Raw genomic sequence first — 23,735 nt, 5'->3', positions numbered from 1 at the left:
AAGAACTCAGAAACGTGAGAACAATGGAAATAGAGGAAAAGAAGGATTTGCAAAAGTGCCAATTTTTTTTTGGTTTCCCCCAGGACTTTCTCATGAAAAACCAAGGCAGAAATCAGAGTTACAAAGTTTTCTCTTGCATTGGGAAAATACACAAGCAGAATATTTCAATATACAGAGTATTTCCAAGGGCTATACCAGAATAACCTAATTTCAGTCTTTACTTAAAGGAGGTTTTAACCCGTGGTCAACTACTTTAGTTCAGTGGCTGATGCTATTCCAGGGCCCTTCTAAAGGTGCGATACATACTTGCAGCGAATGCATGTTTTCATTCGTAGGCATATAGTATGTCAACAGAAATTAAACATTTCAATATCAAAATATATACAAGTTCTTATCAACTAACTGTGAAAATAATTTTTCCTTTGTGCGGTATTCTTTCTTTCATTTTTTTCTGGTACCAGCTATTACAAATGGGCTCATGTACTTCAAGAGCTTGGCTGACATCTTTCATCATTAAAGAAGTAAACAAAGCAGAAGCAGGATTTTTTTAAGGTCTTCCTAGGGTATTTTGGCATTTCTTATGTCTTACAGTGCTGAAAAGTGTAAAACTGGAATCTGTGTAATGAGTGATGTAAGCTGGAGAGCGGTCCTTAGTTATGGATTCTTTCTTCAGGGCATGCTTGAGCTGCTGCATATTTTGTATTATTTTTCCCATCCCCCTTTTCAGGAGCTTTATTTACCAGCTAGTTTGAACCAGCACTCCATATCCCAGAATTTCCCTTTTACCCTAGGACCTCAGAAGGAGACGATCTTTCTGATCTGGGTAGGGAAGAGGACATGAAGCCTGTCCTGCCAAAAAGGTACCATGCCACATAGATGTTGAGCCTTTTGCCAGCTCCTCAGGAAGTGGAAGTTTCCCATCTTACTGGAGCCAGAAAAGCTGAAATTATTTATTTAGCTGGCCTGTTCTCTTCTGTTTCTTCCTTAATTTATTTATCACATATTTATTTGTTCTGCTGTTCGAAGTATGAAAGTCAGGGGACAAAACCCACTAGGAAACAGACAGTCCTATTACTGAGGGGTATTTTGATTTGTGAAGCTGCTCTTCTCGTCTCCCTCAGCTTGCAGCATTCCTTGGCCAGCCTTATTTCCACACCTTTCAATCACTTAAAGATATGCTGTGTCACTTTCATTCTCTCAATTCAGACATTCAGGCAGAGCCTGCAAACTACCAAATTAGCATCTGCTCTCTTCTTAAAGTCAACAGAGAACAGCTGCAGCACTGTTCCTGAAGGACTGCTGTGCTCTGCTACCCGGGGATCAGGAAATAACCGAAGCACCAATATTCTGCTGTGGCATCTGGAACTTTCTTCTTGACAGACTTTTAGGATGAGCTGCTGTAGCAAGATTCTGGTCATGTTTTGATGAGGTGAATAGGGATGAATTAGAGTCCTACTACGCGAATATTCTTTCCACATCCTGTCGAACTGCAGGGTGAAAATGCTTACTATTAACAAGCTAATGAGGGAGCAGCACCTGGGTCATTCCAGCCCCACACTAGTTCATGTACCTGGGACCTACACTCACACAGGAGCCACTGAGCGTAAGCCGGGTGATGCTGTGGGGCTGGAACTGCCATGCAGTAGCTCTCCAGCCTGTAGCACAGAGGAGACAATACTGGAGCTAGCTCAGAGTGAGAACAGCAGCAGCAAGACAGAGGTGCAGATGCCCGTTTCCTCATCCAGGCAAGTCTTGTAGGCTTGATTCAGCACCCTGCTGGAAAGGATGCTGGTACCCAAGCTGGCTGGTTTGAATGTAGCCATGTTTAATTTCACTATATGATGGGGATAACTGAACATGTACCTGTGGAGGGTCTCTGTGAGGAACCTGACCCATTAAGGCTTTTACAAAATGCACAAGCAGTACGTGTGTGAGGGTGCATAAGGGTGGAAATTCCTCTATATGCAGGACAATTGCTACTGGGAAGCAGCATGGAAGTACTGTAGTCCCACCTATTGCTAGTCATGTGCTGGTTAGATCGGCCGTTTCTGTTCATATCAGTAGGTTTGCATTGATTCTGGCAACCCATGGACCAACCCCTGTTTGCTGTTGATAGGGAACGGAGCAAAGGAACTGCAGCTGGTATGGCATGGGGCTGCCCTGCTGCGCACAGAGTGATAAGGAGGCCTGCTCCCATTCTCTGTCCACAGCACGTGCTCCTGTTACAGGAGGGCACTGGGGAACCGTCCTGTTTTTTCTGCAGTTTATTTCCTAAGACAGTTGGACTCCATGGAGACAGCATGTTTCAAGGGGGTGCAGATGCAGGGGGAAGCAGTCTTCTGCTCTGGCCAAATAACTCCTTCCTGCAAGTGGCGATGGTGACAGCAGGGCCCCTACCAACAAACACTCATCGGGTGCAATTGAGCATTTCCCTGAGAGCACCAGGATTGTCACAGCAGTGGGATTACAGCTGCACTCTGGATGCTTTGAGGGTCTCCTCCAGCGCTTTCGTGTCAGGTCTTTGGCCATGTCAGCCCTCATTGATGGATCCCTGATGCTCTCTCTTTCTTCCTCTGAGCATGGAAATTCAGAGGCCAATTCTCCTACAGTACATTTAACAAATCTAATTGTGTTCCAGCATCTGGAGTCCTGCTCTTTCTGGCACTGTTAAACAGTGAGCAAACAGCATCCACAAAGAATAGTACCAGGTATTCAATGACAAAAGCATATGGAGAAAATGCACTGTGGAACAGTACATAGTTCATGTGTATGCCAAGCTTATTAGGTCTACACAGCATCCTTGCAGGTATTTTGCACAAGTCTGGTTTGGCTTTATTTTGTCAGAATCTCTATCTCGCTCTGAAGCAGAATTGATGTTTTAACCATTTTCAGCCTTCTCCAATTTGTTCATAACCCTCCTTCCTTGGGGAAGCTATGAAACTGCTGTATCTTCCCAGGAGTTTTTCTGAAGTGCTTAAATGATGTTCAAGCCTTCAGGAAAGTAGCCCTGTTACTCAGGGCCCCCTAGGAAGGCCCTTGTAAATGCATCTAGCATTTGGGAAGTGGATAGTATGATCCCTTACATCTGTATCTATGTTTATAGCTATATCTGCATCTGTATCTGTATCTATCTGTGTGTGTGTGTATATATATATATATATATATATATGTATATAAAACTGGGTGAATTCCTCTGATCCACCTTCAGCAAGCAGAAAAATGAGAGTCCTTCCAGTATCTGCTACTCACAGGTTGGAAGGGTCATAACCAGCTGCAGTGATGTTCACTCCATTACTCCCAGGAAGGCACAGGGAGATATCATCAAAGGGAGCTGCTACTAGCTAGTTCTAACTAATCACAAGGGCCAAAGATTTGAGAAGCTGCCATTATATTTCTCATTTTACTTGCTTCCTGGAATCACCTTAATGACTTCCTGGTAGTGCCTGGAGCCATGGATGGGTTTTCTTCTAACCATTGGTAAGCTGTTTTCCTCAGTATGTGCAGGTTTTCTACTTACATATGCTCAGCACCACACTTGAAAATAGACCATGTGAACGTGGTTTTCCACAACAGATATTAAAAATAAGCTGTTGTTTCCATCAGCTGAAATATTTAGTTGTACTACACTTCAGCAAGGTAGAGGAAAGACAGATGAAGAAAACACCTATCATGTTAGAGTTGAAAAAACACACTCAAATGATATATCTGGGCCTTTTAACCTGTACAGAGCTCTAGTTATAATTGCTCTTAATATTGTCTAAATATGTTTTATAGGATATTTCTCATATAACACATGTTCATGGACTTTGTACCAGGCACAGCATAGTGTCTGAAGTCTACAGAATAAACATGTTGTTTTCTGTGCAAACAGCTTTCATGGGTTGTTTGTCAGTGGACTTTGATCCAAACAAGATTACTGCAGGAAATTCTACGCCAGTACAGAAGGCTACAGAGCTATTTATATGGCATTTCTTTGCAGTAGGTTGGACGCTTAGGCATGAGCTTGCCTTTTTTGTAATATACCTGCCATCTCCTGGAGAATATGTTTCCTTGTGCATCTGCACTAATGGATTGACCTACACAAGGCACCGGGGTGGGGATGTGGGGGCAGGTTTTTACAGGACTGTTTTCTGCTTTCTTTCATCCTATTCTTCTAGTGCACGCATCCTTGGGGGAATGTCAATGAGTGTAATAGCATAATGAATCTTTATCTGGCAACAATTAATATAATACCTGTTACTCTAAAAGCTAGATAATTTCAAAATCAATAATTAGATTTACAAACATTTACAGACACCATGAATTCTGTTTTCAACAAGACCATTCAGTTACTACTTAGAAGGAAAAGCAGTGATTTGATGTATGTGAAAATGTATTTAGCTCTGGATCCCAACAGGAAAAAAGTCACAAAATTATCTGTGGTAAAGCTGGGTTACAAATGTGTGTGTTATTAAGACAAACCACCTAGTGTCAGAAATGAGATAGATGAGGCACAATTAGAGATGTAAAAGGCACGAGGTGAACCCGTTCCTCCTGAAACCATGCTGCCTTGCTGCTTTCTTCTAAGGGACAGATCCAGAGCATGTTCAACTTCTAGGGTAGGTGTGGAAGAGGAGAAATACATCACATGGTTTTAATCAGCTCCATTGTAGACTTTGCAGCTTATGTCAGGATTAGTCTTCTTCACCACTCGGATGGAACAGCTTTTCTTGTGGAATAGGCCCACACAGTTCACTCTGTCATAGTTCTTGGGGATTACGACCCTGTCATTGAGAAAGGCAAAGAGAAAATCAACGGCCAAGACATGGTCTGAAAAGGATGCTTACTGAGCCACAGGCATCCTGGAGCAAGCTACATCATGGATCAGTTTGACTCATTGATAACATTAATAGAATAACACAAAATATTAATAGAAGTGCTATGGATTATCATAGGAGGGATACAGAGCCCTGGTCATGGCTGAACAGATGAAGTGATTTCCCAATGTTTGTTCTGGTTTAAATGTGTTTCCCACTGGTCATTCTATTAGAGATTAGTATAAATTCCTGTACAGAACAAAACAAGGATTAATTCTGTCTTCCCCATTCCAAATAAGACTTTCTTGATAATAACAAACCATTTAAAGAGTGCTGAATCACCCCAAGAAGAATACCTCCCTAATGAGTCTCTTCTCAGCACAAGCCAAATCCCTCCCTTCTACGGCTGAGGACAGCCAGGAATATTTACCACCAAGGGTTCCTTGGGTTGCATCCTTCTTCACAGAACCCTTATGGGACTCTCTCCCTCACCTCAAGGAGAATTTTGCCAGCCTTCTTGGCAGATACTCAGTTCACACTACTACATTCAGGAAGACACAGGTCTCCTTGGGATATCACCTGCCATCCATGAGGCAGGAACAAGTAAGAAGATTTAGAAAGCAAAGTATCAGAGCAGGGCATATGTCCTGTTTTGATGAGCAGGAAGGGTGGGTTCTTGGCAGCACGGGAAAGATGTGGAGCAGCTCTGGCCTCATTAGACATTTGCAGGCAGGCCACTGGTCTGATACAGGGCTGCAGAAACCCACACATATGCGTGTGGTGGTGTGTTTAGGTATCTGGAGACAAACTGCTGAACAGAAAGAGGAAGAAAACAGAGGGCAAAGGGAACCATGGACACAGTTAGTGTCAGAATCAAAAAAAGGACTAGGTGATGAGGAAGAGCTGTGTGCCGGAAAGACCTTAACTGTGTTTCATTTTGTTTCTTCACAAAGAAATCTATGTGATTGCCAGATTATTCTGTTTGGTCACAATGAGAGCTAACTGGGAAACAGGAAGAGGGATTTTGCTCATGCAAGTATGAAATTCCAGTGCGTGCTTTCAGTGAGGATTTTTAAGTCTGAACATTTCAATCAGCTCCTGAATAAGCAAAAAATAAAAAAAGTTTGGGTGAACTTACAAGCTGCAGCAAATCATTGCATTCATCTTACACCTGCATTGGTAACAATCTTCAGTCTTCCACACCGCACCAAAAACATAGAGGTTTCTGTTTGAAAGGCACCCTGCATGTACATACCAGAAAATGATAGTCAGTAGATCAGTATGAACATTTATCAACAGACAGACCACAATCTTATCAAAGCACTGATTTCTGTAGAGTCACACCAGAGAAGAATCTAACCCAGTGTTCTGCAGAAAAGACACCGTGCCTTTGTTCCCGAGGAGTGCATGAGTATATTACATGGCATGATAAACTGATAGCAACCACATACCAGAGAAGTATTATTCTGCTGTTGCAGTGGATATGAGAAATGCCTTAGCTTACGGCTACGGTCAGATCTTTCTGCCCTTTCTCATATTCAACATACAGGTCTAGACTTTAATTTCTCCCTCCTCTCCAATTCTTCAACTTGCTGTACTAAAGTGAATTTAAAGACCAGCTGTGTTGTCTTTGCTTTTATGTTAGTGTCAGGTACCTCCCTCAGGTTAGTCAATGCTGCTTAAAAGTACATGGTTTTTACCACATGGGCCAGGACTTCAGTTATGCATCAGCCCAGAGGGTAACTATTGAACAGGATAGAGTCTCTCTCTGTGTGCCCAGAGATGCCTCCAGGTGGGTTGATTCTTCAGTATACAGCTGTTTGGATCATTCTTCAGCAAAGAATGTATTATACTCTTCCAACAATTCTAAGAAAAAAAAGGGCTTTGAATCTGAATTAATGCTTTAGGGATGTCTAATGTATTTGCCGTTCTTACCGTATTTGCTGGCTGGTCTGAAGTAACAGCGAGCATCACACAGAGTCCTTGAGAAGAGAAGGATCAAGCAAAAAAGCGGCAAGTATTTCTAGAAAATAAACAAGAATCTTTAAAATTAGATGGCTTTTTCAAAGTTCTAGCAGACTAACTCACACAGAATTAAGGATGAATCCTACTATTCCAAATAAACTCAGATAAAAAATACTTCCAGTGTACATACACACACAAACAATAAGCTTCTAACTTACCATACTTGCATGAGGTGCTCACATTTCATAAAGAGAAGTAGTGTGTATTTATATACAGTGAGGAAACAATGGTCCATGCAAAGGGAGGTGATGTAAATGTTGAGCACCCTGGGTGCCAATGGACACTCTAACCTGTCCTGATCGTTAATCAGAAGGTGGTACCTCAAAAAGGCTTGCAAAGGCTTGTTTTGTGCACTGACGTACGTTGGCATCTTGATCTCCATTGTTTTGGTATAAATCTGAAGAAACTCCATCAGACAGGCTAGTTACTCCACATTGACATTGGTGTCAGTGGAAGAGCCTGACCCCCAGAAAGCCATTCCTCCAGAACTGGCAGGCCATCAAGGAACAGCGGGGAAAGGGCACATGCTAAGCAAGGCAGCAGGGCACTATTGTTCAGCTGACCTGTACGAGGAGATCGCCCCCAGGTATGGAACACACCATTCATACAGTGCAGCAGTGTGGAAAGTCCACTGTTCTCAGACTGATTTATTATAATTTCAATTATTTTAGACACATATTATTTTGTCCATATTTAGTGACCTGCAGGGACTAGCTGTAGTGCTGTAGCTCTCAGCTGCTGAAGCAAAGCCAGGTATGGGGAACAGAGGCACATCACCACGACCAGATAGCACCATTTTGGTAGCAGAAGTGAAATGAGCTGTGCGTTGCCTTAGTCCTAAACGAACATAACAGTCAGGATGATTGTCACTTACAGCTCCCTTCCTGACAGCAATAACTGTGATTCTAAGGACTAAGGGAGGCAAAGAAAGAAAAAGTTCCAGTTCTCTTTCACCATATGCGTGCCCTGCCTCTAACACAGCTGGAATCCACAGTAGTGTTGTTTCTGCCACTAAAATGAGGACATTTCTTTCCATACACATCCTGCTATAGGTGTCCAGGTCTTTGTGCCATTAGACTGTTGCAACACACAGTACGTGAGGCTGCATCTCAAAACCAGTCAGGAAAACCAGCACAGATCCCTGTGGCTGTATCAGAGGCTGCAGGGATTCAGTCCTTTACTGAACTGGAGCATAGGCATAACAAGTTTTAAAAGTTACCAGAGGATTCCCAGCATAATGAATTGCATTTTATTTCATTAGCTTGGCTCTTTCAGCACACCTGGATTTCATTAGACACCTTGATTGGTATGGCTAAACTCATTATCTTCCACTGATTGCAAACAACTAGAGGAAGCAAAGCTGCACTGGAAGAGGTTTTGGGATAAAAGGAGCAGTGGCAGAATAAGCATGGTTTCTTGAGGGATCTGTTGTTGCGGAGAAGTTGGTGGCTGTTTGCTGTGTTAGCAGATCTGATTTATGCAAGTTCCTTTTTATTATTTTGTGTGTGTGTACTGAGCAAGAGGCTTTGAGCTTCTGCTGTACTTTGCTTTTAGCTTTGCGGTGCAGTTGTCAAGTTTTGTGTTAACTTTCTGATTTTGGTAGGCTGTGCTCTCTGTGGTTCTGCTGCAGGAAAACAGTTGTGGTACCTAATTAAATGCTTCAAGAAAATACTCTTCTTCTGATAATCCTTAAAATAGTTAATTTCTATTTGAAGGGAATTATTTGCTCAAACTGATTTTGTTAGTAATTGGAGGCAACCAGGTGAAAACACAGTATAGCTCTTACACTACTAAGCCTTTGATATGAATTTGGTTTCACTTCAATTGAAACCATTTGATTAGGGTCTGGTCTAACTAGAGGCCAGACCTGTTTCTGCCCTGTCCCTGCTGTAACTCTTGACAAGTCTCGTGCTGTTTTTTGAGGAGAGGTAAATATTATACTGTGTAATATCTCTAATAAGAATACAGTTGTGAGGAAATGTAACAAGCAACTTCTGACTTGAAGGACATGGTGGATTCTAAACTATTCTCTTACTTAAGATAATTAGTTTATATAATTATCCTTTCTTCCTTGGAGACAAAAAACTATATTAATAACATTCTTATAATTCTTGCTATTTCTCAGGTAGATAAATGCATGAAATACACATATAAAACAGGAAACTGAAGTGCAGTGTAACCAAAGCTGTTGCTGCCAGAAACGCCTGGTAGCTCTACCTTCTTAACGTGAAATGTATATTAAGTATGCTGTGTGCTTTGTTTTTTCCTGAAAACAAACAAATAAACAAAAAATAGCAGCAGCTTAAAGCATCTTGGATTGCAAACTTGAGAATGAAGAAAAAAATTCTTATGAAAGCCTGTAATATTGAGTGACTTGTCTATGGGATCTGTATCAGAGCAGAGGCTCAGCCTGTCTCTGTTTATGTTCCTGCTGAGCTGCTTGGAATTTTCCTCTTGAGACAAGCAAGGTTTTCTATGGCATAATGGGTAACAAAGGACTAGAGAGGATTCTCTGTTGTGCGGACGTAAATTTAGTTACCTTCTGGGGCTGCAGTGTTAAGCAAGTATCCTCTGGGGCTTGTCCTAGTCCAGCTTGCCTGGCTGATGGCTGTGATGGGTGAGAAGGTTGAGTGTCCCTGAGACACAGCCATGAGGGCAGCTTGCTGCTTTCCCTCTGTACCTTCTCCCTTGGGGTCTGTCGTACTGGCTGTGGGAGTATGGCAGTACTTAATGTATGGGTCTCTTTAGCTTGAGTTCCAATGCAATGAAAGGAACATCCAGCACTGCCTTTCCCTGTTTATCTAGTTCCTGGGTCTGTCAGGGAAGTTGGTGGCTTGGCTGAAATAGTGACTTTGTGCCAATCCAAGGAAGCAATTCTGCCCTGGAAAGCTTTTGCCGATTAAAAGGATTCTGAGTTTTCTGAGCAGATGCCTGAGGTTGGAGGGTCTGGGCTGTGGTCCTCCCTTGAACCAGAGGGGTGCCTGGATGGTGGCTTCAGATCACCAGGGTTCTGATGGCTATCAAATCGTAATTTGGTTCAAACTTGCTTATGTTGAAAACACTTCTTCAGTAGCCTTTAGTGGCTTTAGACATGATCTGCTGGATATCTATTTCTTCACCTTGTGTTTCCTGATTCAAAGCTACATCAACATACTGCTTAATGACTAAGCAGTATGGTGGGCTTCAAAATTAGATTAAAACATGTGAATAAATCTGACCTGATTTCAAAATGGTTCATGTCAATCTGTTTTAGAGAAGCTAGTAAGGGAAAGTGATGTTCCTTCCGGCTCTGACAACAGGTTGCCTCCATTTTTAGTTGAACTTGTGGGGATGAGCTATTGGGTAAGACCCTACCTAATGTGTGTGCAACTGTTGGGAAATCAAAGACTTCATGAAACTTTATATTTTTCCCAAAAGCACCTGGCCCTTGTCAGTGAGAGTATAGTTTGCTGTTTATCAGGGGTGCAGCAGCACCAGCGTCTGTTGTACAGCGGACTGGAGTGACTTCTGTGTTATACAGCTTCAGGCATGAATACTTTCACTGTCCCCGAGCCGTTATAGTTAGCTGTTAAACAAAACCTGCTTGTTTCTGCCTCTCTAGATTTGCTGCACCTTTAGCAGGACAGGGCAGCAATGGGAGAAGCCTCTGGAATTACAGTGGAAAAAATACTGGGATATTTTGAAGGAGGTTATCATCTTATAGTGACAAAGGACTGCAGTTTATCAGTGCTCCTTAATGGAGATCTACTTGAAATATCAACTGTGTAGGAGCACTGAAGCCCTGGAGAAGTGTAAAAAGCATGCGTCAGTGTTTGAGACATGCTGAAAGAAATGAAATGTGGAAACACAATTTTGGAGGGTGGGGAGGAGTGTTTAAATAACACAGTCTTGCTGAGTGTTTTAGGTTGGTTGTATGGCTCGCAGGTTCTGGAGTTTCATGTAAATACCTGTTACAAAGCCAGTTTGCCCTAAAATAAAACACAGCTTGGCCCAGGGGAACATGCACACAATAGACTGGCACAGAAACTTTCAGGCTTCCAAAAGATGCCAGTGCAAACTTTCCTGCATACCAACAAAAGAATTAACTAAGACCAAAGGGAACAAGAAAAACTGTCACAAATTGAGTTTATCTAAGTTTTTAAAATTGGCACAAAGCAGAATGTGAACCACAAGCATCTAGCTTCTTTGGTATGCATAATATAATTGAGTTATACACTTGCCTTGTTTAGAATTGTTTTGGTTGGACTTTATTTTTAAGGTCGGGGTAAAAATCTTAATGGAAACAAAACATGAATGGGTACAAAACTGTTAAGTTTTATGTGATATACACTGTTTAATAGGAAAACTTCCATCAGATTTATGTGTGTGTTCTGGTGTTTGGTTTAAAAGACTTGGTAGTTAGTAGGCTAAGCACCAGATTTCATTTTTAGGGCAAGAACACCTTTGCAGTACTGAAAAGACTTGCCTTTAAAAGAATTGCTGGAGTGGTGGCCAGCTATCTGAAACTGCCTCTCTCTCTAGCAGGGCTAGTAGGCAAGCTGTGTGCTACCAGGTGGAGAGAGGGAAACCAGAGGGAAGAGAGCACAAAACTTCCTCTGCTCTGCCTGAGCTGTGCTGCCTCTAAAGGTTCTGCAGAGCCCCTTAAGCCTTTAACATGTTGAGATAATTGAGGACGCTCTTATGTGAATGTTTCCACTATGTGGAGCTAGTGGTGTTACAATCTAAAGCTTTGGGAGTGGAGGGGTATATGGGACAGTAGCTGTTTGTGTTGATGTAGTAAAATGCCAAGACAGCATCACTTTGTAAAAGTGGGGAGAGCAAAGTAGAGCTTTGTACACTTTGTCTCTGTTTTCTCAGTTTTGAGGGTTTTGTCATCCTCCCACAGCTAGGCTCCTGGCTACAGAAGGGAGCCAAATCCCTGCTGTGCTTCTGGTGTTGCAAAACCAGATGCGAGAGCTAATATCATCTGTCTCACTGCCAAAACATGGAGCAGACTGATTGCTGGAGGTTTTTTTGGATTAGACATGAAATTAATCTTTCCTACTTCTGTATGGCAGACAGGGTAGATCCACATAGCATAACAAGGCTTCACAGATGGTGGAGAAATGGGCTTGGGTGGATTTAGAATGCAGTTAAATAGGACTGGATCATGCTGGGAGTACTGGAAGTCTGGCTTTTTCTGGAATTTGGGTGCATATGCCTACTCAGTCTTAAAAAGGAAAGTAAAACTTTGTTCAAGCTTACTTAAGACTTGCATGGTGAAGCTTGGAGAGGCAAAAGCCCAGCAGAAACTCAGGCTGGCCACTGCTGTAAAAGATAACAAAAAATGTTTTTACTAACATGCAATGGAAGCATAGCACTGGGTTAGACTGGGTAGCTGGTGGCTCCTGCAGTTGGTACGTTGGGCAGGATCCAGGGAGTCATACAGGATAAAATATCACCATATAAGACACTGTCCTAGAAAAGAGAGTGTTCAGAAAGATGTTGAAGTTGCTTTTCATTTCTTTCCCATGTTTTTTTTTGAATGTTAATACTTTAGGTTTCCATCCTTAAAGAAGCAAATAAGAATTTCTGATGCTTTGTCCGATTTTGTGTTAGCTTCAAGGTACAGCCGTGCCTAGATCACAGTATATATTCCCTGGCAGTGGAGTGTGACTAGAGAAGAATTAAAATTAACAGCTACTGACGACACTTAAAACTGTCTGCTTTAATTTCTGACCTCAAGTAAGGAACAAGTCAGTTCGTTCTTTACAGGCAAGCAGAAGACAGAGAAACCAAGGGAGTCTTTTGTGAGTAGGTATTCAGTTTTATTATGTGTTAGGTTTTATGAGTAGATTTCACTCAGTAGCTGAATTTTTCAGTGTTTTTTAATTTGAGAAATAGAACTTTAACACAAAAAAATATCCCCCAAATCCACAACTCTTCTGTTAAAGTACTCACTGTTGACTGAGCATCTTCTGAGTGATCATCTTTCTCAACTACTTTACCATTGCAGGTCTCCTTGTTGAAAATGCTTACATACTTCCTTTCATCACAGCCAGTTGTGTCTTAAAGCTGTCATTGGAAAAGACAAAGAGGCTATGAGACCAAGAAGTAAACAGCTTCTGTTTCAGATGGTATCTACACTTTTAATATTAAGAGGCTTTACTGAGGAGGTGTTCAGGAGCAGAAAAGGGAGCTCAGACAAAGCTCCCAGCTCAAATGTCACTTAGCCTGCTGCTTAAGCAGGATGAGGGGAGCGCTGTAGTTTACTCATCTGATTTATACCCAAAGGATGTCTGCTGTGTTTATTTGCTACTCCAATATCATTGCTTTTCCTCTTCAGCCACAGTAGGGAGAAAGAATTGCATGGGTGGTGGATGTCACTATAGGAAGAATTACAAGCGGGCCAGTGTGTCTCAAGCTGCTTCTCAGAGAAAAGAGGGGCAGTGTGTGGTTTTGGGAAAATCTGGATTAGGAGCAGCAGAAATTTCTTAACTACATGTTCTCTCTTGAATCAGTATCTTGCCTGAAATTTTAGTCCCAAGAAGAATTAAGTCTCCTTTTTTAGTCAAGAATAATTTTTTAAACATGAGCTATATTGGTCAGAGGAACTTCTTGCATGCTTGGTGATGATGGTGTTGGGTTAATGCATGACTTTGTGATATGAGTTGAGTGAGAGAAGGGTCGTGGTCATTCCCCAGGGACCCCTGTGTGAAGGGATGTGGTTTACTCTGTATCAGGGCAGTGGAAAAAAAAACCCACTGCTGCTCTGAACTAAACTTGGAGCAGCAGTCAATTCCATCCCTGGAACAGGAGCAACCACAGCAGTTGTCAGTCCTCCACTGGGAATCATGCAGCTCTCGTTCGAGTCACAGCAGTCTGAAAATGTAGTGTGCAAGCAGCCTTCAGTGTCAGACCTATTGCACTAACAACAGCGTTGCTTGCACAAAATGGGTAGGATCTTTGTTGGCTTTTTAGATTAACATCCCTATCTGGCAAATGTGGAGGTTCCCCAGCAGAGGAGGACCGCTGTTACTCTCACACATGAAGGCGGCTATCCTGGGTCCCTGTTTCCTGTGGTTCTCAGCAGTATCAAGTGTCCTGGAGTAGCTCATCTTTAAGTATAGGAATCAGAGCACCCACCCATGGATAACTTCTGGAAGGATGTGCTAATCATGTTGGTCAAATGTACTAGTTCTTCCCAATCCCATAACTTTAAGGAATACATTAAGCATGAGATCCAAAGCCTGTACTAGATTTCTTGTTTCCCTTCCTCATGCTTTTACTGGTGCTGCCAGCAAGCCAGAAATCTTCTTGCACTGAGAAAGTTGTCTTCATCTGTAAGAAAACTGGTACCTAGATTCTACAGAAGCTCTTGGGACTCTAAGTGGTAATAAGGCTCCGAATTATAAATAAATATATAAATGTCCAAATAAGGTAATAAATCGAATGAATTTCTATTTAATTTAAAAGTAAAATAAGCACTGTAAATCACTTAAAACATGAAGTGTTACTGAGGAACTACTGATATTATGAATATGAATGTGACCTTATGAGATAATTAATCTTCATAAGTTTTAGAAGAAAGAAGTAGTCTTAATTTGTAAGACTGGTAGAGAAAAACTTGTTATACTGAAAGAATTCCAGTATCACGTGGAGCAGTTCCAGTCTACAGCAAACTGGATATTAATCTTGATGCATGCACTTCTCAGTGGCTCAAATTAAAAATAATCCATGAGGGACCTCTAAGTCATTTTTGTTAGCCATGAAAATGTTTATTTTTAAAACTAGGATTAAAAAAAAAAAAAAGATAATGAAGACTGATTTTTCTCCAGGAACAGTTCTGTGAGCTATTTAGATAGGAAGTCTCTGGATCTCCATGGTCAAAATATTACTTCCCCTAAGAAGCTGCAGCTGTTTGTTCTCTGGGAGAGGGAACATTCCTTCATGTACCAGTTGAGGCTGTGCTCTGTGTAATCCTGGTACGAGCTGGCAGAAAAGGGGCAAAGTCATTCAGGACAAGTTTTAAAACTGTTCTGCAGGATACAAAAACTCTTTGGAGAAAACTTACCTTAGGACCTTAAGCAATGTGAGAACATTCATTTAACACATGCTGCTGTTTAGAGGAATGGCATGATTAAATCAGTGAATGGAAGTCAGATTTTTAAAAGGCATATGCACATTTTTTTGGACTTGCAGGAGTGAATTGTACAGAAACACAGAGTAATTGACTGATATCCAGCCTGCAGTGCAGAGAACTTTAAAAAGTGAAGTACATAATACCAGTGCTTGCAAACGCTTGGGTTTTTTTCCCAAAAGGAATTATATTAAGTAAAGCCATAAGCAAGTTTAAAACAATGTTCATAGGCAAATTACCAAAAACAAAGCCAGAGAAAACATGCCATGTTAAATCCTTCTGACTTTACTGATGGCTCACAGAGCTTGAGACGGGTCATCTCAAGAAGCTAGTACCCCTCTGAATAAATATAGGCTGACAATTGATTTTGGGCCAAGTGAGGATCCCTGCCCTAAAAATGCTGAGCTGTGTGTAACCTTGTACTTTTAGAAGACAACAGACTCCTTGTGTTTATGGAGCATCATTAAACAGTCTGCTTGTCCTGGAAGGTTTTTTTCTTTTCAAACCATACAACAGTTAACTGCAGACTGTTGTGGTTTTTTTAATACTCAATTCTGGAGAACAGAGACCATGTAGAAGCAGCGTTTTATAGGGTATTGTTGCCTGGTCTCCTATATGTGGGCAGATGTAGGATATTACCAATTGCCAGGTGGGACATTCTGTTCTCATGCCCATTACTGGCTGGACTTCTCTCCCCAGGGAGTGTGGGGAATTTTTATACTGAAGAATCAGAAGGTGCCTGCTTTTTATTAGTACCTTAAGCTCTGCTGCCATGTTTCCAGGGGGCCGATCTGGATCTTTTTCAGTGTAGGCAAGAACCACTAATGCAGTGTAGTGTGTACAGACTTTGAGGAGCAGGGCTTGGGGGATGACACCTGGCAGCAGGTCAGAGTGGGCAATGGAAAGGAACAGTCACTGCCATTGGGTGATGACATTGCTGAAGAGAAAGAAAAATAAAAGGCGAAAAAGGATGGTGATCTTCCATCCTCACTGTTTTTTCAGAGGTCACAGGTGTTAGCAGCATGTCTTGCCTATACTCCTGCAGCAGTACAGATGTGCCCTGTGTGCTCTGAGTAGGAGCCATTGTACAGCATGCCCAAAACAGTGCATCCCTTCCAAATAATAATGGATTTTGACACCTGCCGAGCTAAAATGCCTGCTCTGACCATTGGCTAAAACAGAACCTGCAAAGCATGAAAGAGGCTTGTGCCAGGGCAATGGTGCACGGCATGTCAGTGTAGTTGGGCAAATGCATTCCTTTCTCCTAGACCTAGAAGGTGACTTTGCCTCATGTTATTACATAAAAAGAGAGACCACTATAAGCATTTCTGGATGTTTCATCTGGATTTATTGTATTCAAAAAAGCTCAGTGATACCATTGCAAGTAATGACAGAAATGAGACATTGTATTTCATTATGCATCTTGTTTATTGTATTAGAACAATTAGGAGATTAGAAGTGAGCTACTGAAGTACTCTCTCTTACCAGATCTCCCATGTCTTTGAGCTTCTCTGTGATGGCAAAGCATCTGTAGGAAAGGGAGGAATTCGACAGTGCAAAGAGGTTTGGAGCAGGCAGATTGTTAGCCCACACGAGAATAGACAAAACACTCCTTTGAGGGGTCACTCTTCTGCACCACGTCATAGTCACAGCTTTGCTTGTTGAAAACTACTTTACAATTCTCTTTGTCATAACCAATAGGAGTATGAAAGCTGTCATTGGCAAAGAGAAAGCAAATGTTAGTCTGAGAGCAATAAAATATTCAATGCTTCAGTGATTATAGCTTGAACTAATGCCGAGTGAGGTATCTCTGAAGTTATAGCTAAGACCAGCCTGCCTAGCTTGAGCCACACAGCTACAGCTTCCAGGGCCTCAAATGATGCCTTGCTGCACTGCACTGTGTAATATACCAGTATGCTCAGAACTAGCATAGGGTTTTCTAGCACAGCACTCTACAGTGTGACACAAGCATGGTCTTGGCATGTTCTACCTCTTTCCATTAATTTTTCATTATTGCCTGTTTAGAATGTGGTAGCCGTTTCCTTATAGAGTGTCACCTGAGCAAAGATGATGGTCATAATCAAGTAATTTCGGCCCTTTGAGAAGGTAGGATAAGAGGAAAGGAGCATGCTGGAGTTAAATACTTCAGAGCAGAGCCTTGTCACTCTAGGGTCAGCATATTCAGTGGAGAAAAACACCTCTGGAAAGGTATTTAGATCATCATAAGCCCTTTAAAGGAGCTTCACTTAAGTCCCTTATGGAACAAATTCCTATCTACCCCCTTGTCCCTGCTAAGGGAAGACCTAACTGCAGTGTAAGAGGGGTTCACAAGTTCCTAAAAATTAAAGGCAAGCACCAACCGGATGTGTCTGGAAGGACCTGTGTCCGCTCCCAGTCAGCAGAAAGTGAGCTAAGGTAAACACAGCCAAGGATCCAAATGATCAAGAGCTAGATGTGGCTTGCCCTCGCTCTGTGATATGGGTGAGGAGAAAGGCTCTCTTGTGCCCTTAGAAAGTCACTTATCCCCACCAAATGGAAAGCTGTGGGATTCCTATGGGCAATGATGCCACCAAGAAGTTCAAACTTACAGGGAACAACAATGCATTGATTCTCGGTTGCAGCTGCATCTGAAGCAATTTTCTGTCCTCGCAATCTCTCCAAAGTGGTATAGTTTTCCTTCCAGGATACACCCTGCATAAGACAGCAGCAAAACAAAGCATGTTCTTTGAAGTTCCACATAAAGGATGAAAAGTTTAAAAATTATCTCAAGTTTTCTGAAAATGCTTTTCCCAGCAACGGTAAAGAAGGAATTTTGTTCTCCAGGTAGTAACCTGGACTATTTTGAGAACCTGAGCTTGTTTCTTCTTCACTTGTTAAAGATAGTTTCAGTGTGACAGATCTGAGATTAAATGAGCAACCAAACAGCCAGGTCTGCCACCTGGCACCAGACTTTATTCAGAACTACTCTCAACTCCTGCATCAGCTTCATGTGTGTGTTTATATATATATATATATTCATGGAAGAGCAACAGAAACCTACCACCAACAGCAATAATATTGCTGCAACCATATCCAGTCCAAGGGAAGACTTTGGTTTTCCCTACTTTTGGTAACTTGATGCAGGACTCTCCTATTCATATCTTTCTGACGTCTCCCCCCTCCCTTGTATTTTGAGTCCTTACTGTCAGCTCCGCATAGAGCTGAGCTACCACAGAACAATCAAGTAAGAGGCCCTTCCCTGTTCTTACCTTTGCTGGCCTCGCCTGGCTTGTGGAGTTTAGAAAAGCAGTATGCATCACCCAGTGTCACTATGATGCCCATTGCAACAAGGAAAGCCAGAAATCTCTTCTGTAAAAGAGACATGAAGCCCATGGCTTGAGTTTAATTCCACTTTGATTATCTTTGTTTTCAAAAGCTAAGTCAGTAAACCTGAAGTAAAAATTAGAAATAGCCTTATGTGTACATTAAATTTTTCGAAAAGGGCACTCCAGATGTTTCACTGCATTGATGACTTTTTTCCTTTAGGTGGGAAGAGACAAAATGATATGACATAAACGTGTCAGCAGCATCACTCCCTGCAAAAGTCCAATCTCTAGAAATCACAAGAAGCTTCAATAGTATTATACCCTTGAAACCCTGTCGGACTCTTATTAGCACTTTAGTTATTGCCTTTGATCCAGATTTAGCTATTTCTTCAGAAAAATCACTGTCTGTATAGCATCCCATTCCTTCCTTTTTGGTACAGCAATTTCTCCACAGTTGGCAGTACAGTGGAGATCTCAGACCCCATTATATTCCAGTAAGTTTTTTTAAATAGGTAGCTGGGCAGAGAACAGAGACAGAAATTAGTGTCTTAGGGCAAAATTCCAGTGCTGAACCATTCTGCTTAGCACTGTGTGAGCCATCTTGTTAAACTATGCACACACAGATCTGGACGTGTCGCAGTACAGCCTTCCTTTTGTATAGTGGTGACAACAGCTTTTGCCTAGTTGCGACAACAGCTAAACATCTGTGAGAGCTCTTCAGAGATATTTGCTGGGACCTGCTTAACAGCCAGGACTCCTGAAAAAGCCTGCATAACTGCAGTGACAGTTATACTGGGGTAGAGGGACTGCAGAAGCATGAGGGAGCGCAGGGTTATTTTGACTGGTTGCTCAAACTAGATAACTTAAAGCAGAAGTTTAAGAATGGCCAGAGACTTAGAAGCAATGGAATTCTTTACATTTTCTTGATAGCATGTGTAGATTAACATGAAAGGATCATAAAATTAGTAGATCTTTCCAAGTTACTGTTCTGAACTCCAGAGGATGTTGCTACTTGAAACTGGGGTTTAAAATGGCAGGGACAGGCTTTCTTTTCAGGCAGCTCTGCTGTCTGCTTGGTTACTTGAATCATGAACATGAAAAGACACTGAAAGGTCTTGAACCTTGGGCAGATGGTGACCCAAGGGGAATCTCTTCTGTCTGCTGTGGAAAAAACTTGCTATATTAATCCTTGGTGTGCTGCTTTCTTACAGGGATAAGGACTTTTATAGGGTAATGAAAGAGAGGAGGAGGCTCTGTGAAGTGGTCTGGGAAAGGTGTAATGCTTAATTTCCATAGCTGTTCTGTGATTTGGAGTTCCTGGGGCTTTAGGGTAGAATAAAGCCAGTTGCCATGCTAAGCACTATAGCCAGAATAACAGAAGTTAAAAAGAAAGACTGAAACTCTTGAATTGTGCTATTCTGTGGTGCCTGGCCGAAGGAAAATTGTTTAAGCAACTCCTGTTCTGTGAAGTTGTAGAATGTAACACTGCAGCTGGTCTCTGCTGAGGATCCATGTGCATTTGGCATGGATCTGTGGGGCTATCTGTGCTTTGCAGCTAGTGGGGGCTTTGTGAACTCAAGGCATTGTGGCTTTCCACAGAGGATCTCAACATGCTTGGGATACTCCTCACTGTGTATTATTCATCCATGTTGAGTTTGGTCGTGGTTTTCCTCCAAATTGTTTCAGGTGTTTGTAACAGCACAGGCCAGTTCTACTACTGCTGTCACTCATGTATTTATAGAAGAGACTAAAATCCTTCTTTTGCTATGCTGGGCTGTCTCCTGTGAATATTTATCCTTTGTTCACTCCAACATTTTTCCTTATCTTTCTCTTCCTAGAACTAGCAGTTAAATGAACTTGAGCATGCTCTTCTCCCTAAAGACCAAAGTTCTGGAACTTTCACTGAATCTAAACAGAAACAGAAGGGGTAGTCTGGGAGTCTGTGGTGTCTAATCACTGTCTGGATTAACCAATGCCGTTTGCTGGAGCAACCAAAGATATGTCAGCTAAGCAACAGACAGTCAGCAGTAAAGAGCCCATGCGTAAGTATGCTGAGCACAGAGGGTGTTGAACAGGTAAGAAAGCACTGGTAGAAACAGTATCCTTTACTGGAAACCTTTGTTAGAAATGGGAGAGGTTATTACAGTCACAGTGGTGTCAAGGGCTCTTGTCAGAGTTGTGTTGTTCTGGCCAGTCTCTGAGCAAGGCACTTCAAGGAATCTTCCCCCCCCCCCCCCCTACTTGTTTGCTCTCTTAAAAAGGGGGTGCCTCCAGCCATCCTGCAGAACAGAATCTTCCAAACTGGATTTAATGGCCTTTGAAACTGGGTGAATTATTGTGGAATGAGATACCAGATAATTTTGTTCAACTAAGTCTTGTCTGAGTATAGACAAGCCCTTAGGAAATCTTAGGCAGAGAAAGTAGTAGATGATAATTTCTCCCTTTATTTATGAATCTACATATACTACAGAAACTGCTGCCTCTTCTGTAAAATGTATGTATTTCCTGAGATTCTCATCAAAGGTAGTAATTGATGTCTATACCTTTGTGGATTATGTGAGCATAAATTTGAGGGAAACTGGGCCACAGGGCTTTATCTGTCTGTTTAGCATTACTTAACTGTTGATTCAGATTCACATTTGGAAGTTTGGGAGAGCTGAAACAGGAAACAACTTGATAGATCAAATAGAAATGTAGATGAAACACATTATTACACCTTTTATTGTAAAGGGACTATATTTCAAACTGTGTTTCACATCTAAAGGTTTTAAAAGCATGGTCCCATATGTTTACAAAATTCTGAATACTTTCACAAACATTTCTGAGAAAAGGATAATGGCAAGTGAAAGACAAGATATATGTACACAGTTCCTTGCAAAGAATTACAAACAAAGGACAAGATTTGCAGTAATCTTCACAAAGGTCTTACTTTCTTTGCATTTTGCATTTTTAAAATAGAATATATCCATGTTGGAAAATGTGTAATTATTATTCTCTTAAATACCCTTCTTTTTCAGTTTTAAAGCAAATTAGCTATCTGTATCCCCATTTTAAAAGAAATTTAAACCTTTGGCTTACCATTGTGGAATCCTTGGCTTACAGAGAGCTCCAAGCCTCCAGAAGAACTCTGCAAGTGCTTTATGTGGAATCTGAGAGCACGTATTTTATGGTTGAGCAATTCGAGTCTAGGGGAAAAAGCTTACTCAATTCAAATGCAGTTATGTTGACATTTCTGAAAGAAATCACTAAAATTTCACCAGCTGGCAATGAGAAAATGTTTGATTCTGTAGAGCACTGACCTGGGTAAAAGGTTGAACCCAGAACTTTGTATTCCTTGGAAGCATTGTGCTTAGATGAAATGCCTTTCTGACGAAATACAAGTACTGATAGCTAAGCTGTAGGCAGTATTGTACAGTTGGGGGATTTTTTTCAGCTGTGGCAGGAAACGCTTGCTGACTATTTCTGCTTTTAGTGGGCTAGAATATGCTTAGACTAGGTAACTAGGTATTAATAACTTAGGGAGCTTTTGCCAGATCTTTGCATACTCATGCTTAATGCCATAGTGTGCTGTAAGATAACTGAAGGTACTTGGCCATTACCGGTATTAAAACCTCTTTAACATTTAGATCTTAGTTAAACCTGGATCACACTACGTTTCTCTTTCTCCTCAAGTAAAATAAGGATTTCCTCTCAAATCAAAAGCCTGCTGTTGCTCCTGTGGGACTGTTCAGGCTTTGACCTGAATAACTGCGATAGAGTATATGATGTTACTGTGAGGGTGGTGAGGCACTGGCACAGGTTGCCCAGAGAAGCTGTGGATGCCCCATCCCTGGCAGTGTTCATGGCCAGGCTGGATGGGGCTCTGAGCAACCTGGTCTAGTGGAGTGGGGTTGGAACTAGATGATCTTTAAGGTCCAGTCTAACTCAAGCCATTCTGTGATTCTATGATCAGTTTTATATGTGCAAAGTACTTTCACAAGCAGTGATAAATTTCAGAGTGCTAATCAAATACTCTGCCTTCTCCTGCAACCTCTTTTTAGAATGAAATAAGAGACTGTGGCCCTACCTATGTTTCAAAAAGACATTGTTACAGATGCTGGCAAGCAAATTTAAATTCATTCCTGAGGGAGATTTATCACCAGCTACAGGAAATTTGGCATATGATTTTCAGATTATATTTAGAAACTTTGGAAAAATAAATGCAATAAAATTTGGCTGTACTACAAGCTAAATTATTTTGGGCTTATTTTGGTTTTAAAGTAAATTAAACACAGAGCTGTAAATACTTTGGAATGGTGGCAAGAAAATTTGCCATTCATTTCTTCCTATGCACTATGTATTACTGAGTACTAATAACAATTAATTCAGGTTTTGGATGTATTCAATCCAAAGAATTCAAGAGAAGCAAAAAAATTTGAAGTATATCGCATGAAGCAATACCATGACTTTCTTGGAGGAAATGCTGAAGTTGAAGCCTGTGCAGGTTTGGTAATCCTTTAGTAAGAAATACATAATTAATTAAAAGTTACTAAGCATTCAGTTTTACAGACAATACACTTGACTCTTTGTTGTTGTTGTTCTGATATAATCACTGCATGTTTTAAAAATTTCATTTCATGAAAGTCATGTTTATGTCATTGAGAAAATTCAATAAATTTCCTTTCTCATGCTTTGCTTCTGGCATACTAGGTAATAGTACTTTATCATCAAAATCTTCCTCTTGTCTGTACTTACAGTGTCAAGTCAGCTTATAACTTCTCTCGGGTGACTACAATGGTTCTGGTCTCCAGTTGTTCAGCACGGATTTCCTTTCATTCTTGTAACCCATTTCTGAACAGTCTCCAATCTGACAGTATCTCATTTCAAATCTGAGTACAGAACAAGGTATAAAAGCTTCTAAGTGCTGTGGAAATGACCCTAGATACTATGAAAGACATAATGCTTTTCACTGTATATATATCCAGGGATCACATCTGCTGTCTTAAGCACCATATTGTTCGATACAAAACATTTGCACTCTATCCCTGAACTTCTCTCAGGGGCACTGTTGTTAATGTAGATTTTAAGTTTTACAGAATCTTTAAAAATTCCTATTCCTACAAAATTTTTTAAAAAATAATCTCTAAAGCATTAAGTAAGCACCATTTATTTCACCACTTCACCAGACAACCAGACTTAGTCATTATTTGTCATATTAATCATTATTTGCAAAATCTATCGGCAATTATTTTATATTTTCTCCCAGATCACTTGATATAAGGGTTTCATACTAGTACAGAGAAACTACAGACAATGGGCACCAACCTATTGCACCAGTTTCACAGCATTCCCTTTCTTTCACCTGCCACGTCCAGGATTTGCTATCCCCAGGTCACTCTGGGCTTGACAGGAAATTTTATGCCAGTCCTTTTGTGCTTTTTGACAGAGAGCTCAAAGCAAGACTGTTTTTGCTTTCAAAGCACTTGCTAGGCAGAACACCTTATTCTTCTG

At 41.2% G+C, this 23,735-nt stretch overlaps 2 protein-coding genes across 2 annotated transcripts; both read right to left on the bottom strand.

The window, feature by feature from the left end:
- Nucleotides 1–4,354: 4,354 nt before the first annotated feature.
- LOC119153501 lies at nucleotides 4,355–13,672 on the bottom strand (the record flags this gene model as incomplete). The annotated part of the gene is made up of 5 exons (XM_037400080.1): nucleotides 4,355–4,763; nucleotides 5,935–6,037; nucleotides 6,732–6,819; nucleotides 12,762–12,869; nucleotides 13,409–13,672. Coding segments are annotated over 5 exons (693 nt in total), but the record flags the coding sequence as incomplete, so codon positions are not given.
- A 2,593-nt stretch (nucleotides 13,673–16,265) lies between these two features.
- Nucleotides 16,266–21,431, bottom strand: LOC119153446 (beta-microseminoprotein-like). The gene is made up of 4 exons (XM_037399994.1): nucleotides 21,324–21,431; nucleotides 18,189–18,288; nucleotides 17,529–17,631; nucleotides 16,266–16,652 (listed from the first exon to the last, which is right to left on the bottom strand). Exons 1-4 carry the CDS (start codon nucleotides 21,324–21,326, stop codon nucleotides 16,523–16,525), a joined length of 336 nt encoding a protein of 111 aa, XP_037255891.1. The 5' UTR covers nucleotides 21,327–21,431; the 3' UTR covers nucleotides 16,266–16,522.
- Between the last annotated feature and the right edge of the window lie 2,304 nt (nucleotides 21,432–23,735).

This window comes from Falco rusticolus, chromosome 9 (assembly GCF_015220075.1).
Source record: "Falco rusticolus isolate bFalRus1 chromosome 9, bFalRus1.pri, whole genome shotgun sequence".
Classification (NCBI taxonomy): Eukaryota; Metazoa; Chordata; class Aves; order Falconiformes; family Falconidae; genus Falco; species Falco rusticolus.
Note: the sequence above shows the minus strand (reverse complement) of the source record. Positions and strands in the feature narration are given on the sequence as shown.

Coding starts and splice junctions, on each gene's coding strand:
- LOC119153446 (XM_037399994.1), bottom strand. Junction 17,632..18,188: donor GCCAGGCGAGGCCAGCAAAG/GTAAGAACAGGG, acceptor TGTCTTATGCAG/GGTGTATCCTGGAAGGAAAA. Junction 16,653..17,528: donor TCAATGCATTGTTGTTCCCT/GTAAGTTTGAAC, acceptor TGCCAATGACAG/CTTTCATACTCCTATTGGTT.